Here is a 3,824-nt window from a genome sequence, read left to right as displayed (position 1 = left end):
TTTAATATGATTTTTTAAGACAATGATTAAGAAAGCAAGAAATAAAAAATCTAAAGAATTTAGGGTGTGTTTTATTTGTAAAAATATTTTTTGTTTTAGAATTTTGTGAATAAGTTCGGGAAAACAACAAATAGAATTGAATTATCCATTGTTCACTATTTGAATCACAAAATTTTAAAAATAAAAAAACTTATTTTTCAACAAAATTTTCATTTTGCTTTTCTTTTTTGGTTAGTTAGACCATTGTTTGAATTGTATAATGAAGAGAAATGTTGTTTGTATATTTTCTTTTTCTCTCTTTTTTTTTTTTTTGGTTGGTTATATGTTCTTATCTTTCTCTCTTTATTTTCTTGGTTGAACATATTTTATTATCTTTTATCAGATATTGTATCAATTCTCATCTTACTTCTAGAATATAAAACCTACCTACATTATGTTTGGGTTGTGTCGATATATATTATTGTGTCTAACATCTAAATCTTCTCTATGACTGAAAATCTATCCATGATGTTACAAAATTTCTAAACTCTCCCTCTCACCAAAACCTATAAACTAAAAACTAGAGCGTATTTAATTGCACTTTTATTTTCTATTTTAATTTTTTTTTCAGAATTTTATGAAAAAAATTATGAAAACAAAAAATAGAATTTATTATTTTTATTATGTGTTCATTTTTTTTTTTGCAATCTTAAAAATAAAAAATATTAAAATCAAAATAGAAAATAAAAACGCAAACCGGCAGCTATAACAAAGTAGAATCAAAGTCAACTTAGATAATGATCTTTCAAACATGATCAACTGTCCCACTCCCATCTGAAGAGAATAAATCACTTATCAACCTCAAAATAAAACAGGAACCATTATTGTGTATAAGATAGTGATAGCCTTTGAACCTTTACTTTAAAAACAACATGGTTGATGACTTCCTTGGAAAAATAATTAATAGGGAGATTCAGTGATGTTAGGTGAGATATTAGGGTTGAAAATTCAACATTTCAGCTTGACCCAAATTCAGTTTTAAATGAATCAATCTTTTGAGGACAATCATGGCAACTGACAAGTAGAGCTTAAAACATGACCATGAAATAAATAAATAAATAAATATACTTAATTCAGATTCAGTTGTCAAGAAACATGATTATTTATAAGCAATTGTTATATGTATGTTCCAATCACTAAACCATTCAATTAGAAGGAAATTGCATGTGATTAAAATTGAAATTGTTTAATATAACAAAATTGCAGCACAAAAATACTTGCATCATACAACACTATAGGAAGGATTATCACAATATCACATTCTGTAAGTTGTTATAAATCTCTCTCAATTGAGCAAAATTCAGATAAGCTAATAGTATAATCAATCATAATAATGTTTGAATAATACATGATTATATTAAACAAGTTGACCAATCAATACAGAACTATCTATAAGCCACTGTTCCCAGTCCTCTTCTGAGTCTTCAATGCAATCAGTAAACTGTATTGTTAAAGCTACTGCAAAATATTGTGATAGTTTCTTTGCTTACATCTTCAATGCAGCTCTTGCCATGGCCAAGGCACCATCAAAACTTCGGTTTCCACCGATAAATCCACTCATGTGGACAAATACACAGCCAGGAAGGCCACATTCCTTGGACAGTTCATCATCCCTAAGACCCCGCCATTGCGATGGTAGAGGCTTACGGCTCTCAAACCTATCCGGAGATACTGCAACAGCCTGCACTCGCCACTGTTGGCTTCTTTCATCCTGTTAAATGAAAAATCAGAATTATGGTAACCTAATAACCTTAGTCATAGTGACGAAGTTTAAAACCTAAGCCCTCCAACTGAAATACTTTGAACCTAACCAGTTCAAAACCAAGCCCTTGTGGCCATTTAACATTATTGCACATTAGTCATTTTAAATTCATGACTGCCTCCTTTTATAAGCTGCAAGTCTTAGTGTTCTTTTCGAACCAACTATGTTTTCATTCTTCAAGTTTCCTCCTTAACATGGAATGTAGAATTAGATTATACTTCCAGCATACATAGACACTTTCAGACAGACCGTAATATCAAGGTCAGAGATTGGACTTATAGATATACTGAACAGCTAATTTTTGAATGATTTTGAACTTCTCAATTGCAGAAATTCTGCTCCTAAAACAAAATATTTATGACACGGAAGTGATTTTGAGCTACTTGGACCAATGTAAAGCCCACATTAGTCATTTTTAATTTTTCTCATCAGTCTATCGTTTTTAGGAGGCTTCTTGAAGACTAGAGGCCTAAAATGAAACTGGTAAAAAGAAAATGAAAATTCAAGTATGTACCTGATATAGAACATATTTAATGGGAGGGTCAATTTTCATCTCCCCCTCAAGCTCAAATAAGTGAAGCTTCCACTGCAGAAAACAATTGAAGTTAAACATCTACCAACAACAAAGGCATATATATGTTGTGGCTAGCAACCTAGCACCCAAGAATGATAGAGTGAAAAATTTAGTCTAGACTTCACCATACAGTTCTCGCAAGTTAAGGCTATTACATAGTAGATGACCAATCAGCAATGTCCATAGTAGATCACCAATCAGCAACCACCTTTGTTGGTTAATTAATTAGCTTCAAACAAAAATTGAATTATGTTGTTTTTCAACTAATTAATTAAGGCCTTATTGTTCATATGATTGGCTCTGTCATAAACATGAAGCAAACTGTTTCATTTCATAAAATGGGGAAAAAAATTTTCAAATGCCATCCTATATTTTGTGGGCAGGCCAGAGATGACCATTTTAGGCTATAAAGAAGCTCACATAATATTAATTAATAGCCGAGTGAGAATAGAATGAGACTGATGCAGCTTTTATACAACAGCTAAGACTGCACTTTCATCCAGTAACTTGTTTTGCCAGGACTATTGCCGGGGGAACAAGTCACAGTGTGTTTCACTAAACTTATAAAATTCCTCTAGGAAGTTAAAATCAAATGAATAATGACACTATAGACCTATGTTCACGATAAACCCTACACACAGCATGCTATTATCAACTGGAAACTCTTATAATTATAAATATGTAAATGCTATAAAAAGCAATAGATGATCACATGCCATGTGTACAATTCATTATGAACCCTGGTCTATTGCATCATTACTCAGAACAAAACAACCAGTACCAGTCACAAAAACTAATCACAGATTGCTGAACTTATTTGATAAACAGATTATGAAATCCAGTATCCACCAATTGAATCTATTTTGTATGTTTGAGAGAATATTTGCCTGATATAAGCAATGTTTGACATATTGTATCAAAAGAAATTTCCAAGATTGACACTCGTGCAAATTTAAGCTTCAACTTATAATTTTCACAATTAACTTATTCATTAAATGGATAAGAAACCTCCTTTTGACCTATTGAATTTACTTAATGTTACTATGTTAGCAAAAAACTTTGTATGACAAATATAGAATTATCATCATCAACATAAATGTTCAACATACAAAACATGATTTATCCAGAAAAGAGAGAATAATATAATTAGAATCAATCATATTTGAATATTCTACAAATGATCAGAAGGAGACATAATTTCCAACTCACCGGACAGAATTTCTCCAAAACCAAAATTTCTCCACTAGGATCGACACTATATCTAGCTTCAAGCGTCTCATTTACAATTGACCTTGCTGGTAACCATGAATTAATATGAAATTGAACACTCTGCAAAATAAAGAGGGGTGACAAGAACTTGTTAAAACATCAAAGCTTTTTTCTTAATTTGAGAGAGAGAGAGAGAGAGAGAGAGAGAGAGAGAGAGAGAGAGAGAGAGCGAGAGAGAGA

General features: G+C 31.4%; 1 protein-coding gene across 1 annotated transcript in view; it reads right to left on the bottom strand.

Moving 5' to 3' along the window:
• Positions 1,235-3,824, bottom strand: part of LOC107623868 (UPF0160 protein) — a 5,888-nt gene continuing 3,298 nt past the window's right edge. Inside the window, exons 5-7 of the mRNA XM_016326262.2 lie at positions 3,585-3,704; positions 2,316-2,387; positions 1,235-1,750 (exon numbers count right to left, since the gene is read on the bottom strand). Coding sequence (XP_016181748.1) covers positions 1,526-1,750; positions 2,316-2,387; positions 3,585-3,704 — 417 coding nt within the window. The 3' untranslated portion in view covers positions 1,235-1,525. The remainder of the gene's footprint in view (positions 1,751-2,315; positions 2,388-3,584; positions 3,705-3,824) is intronic.

The sequence above is a fragment of the Arachis ipaensis genome, chromosome B10 (assembly GCF_000816755.2).
Source record: "Arachis ipaensis cultivar K30076 chromosome B10, Araip1.1, whole genome shotgun sequence".
NCBI classification, from domain to species: Eukaryota; Viridiplantae; Streptophyta; class Magnoliopsida; order Fabales; family Fabaceae; genus Arachis; species Arachis ipaensis.
This window is presented reverse-complemented; position numbering and strand designations above follow the sequence as displayed.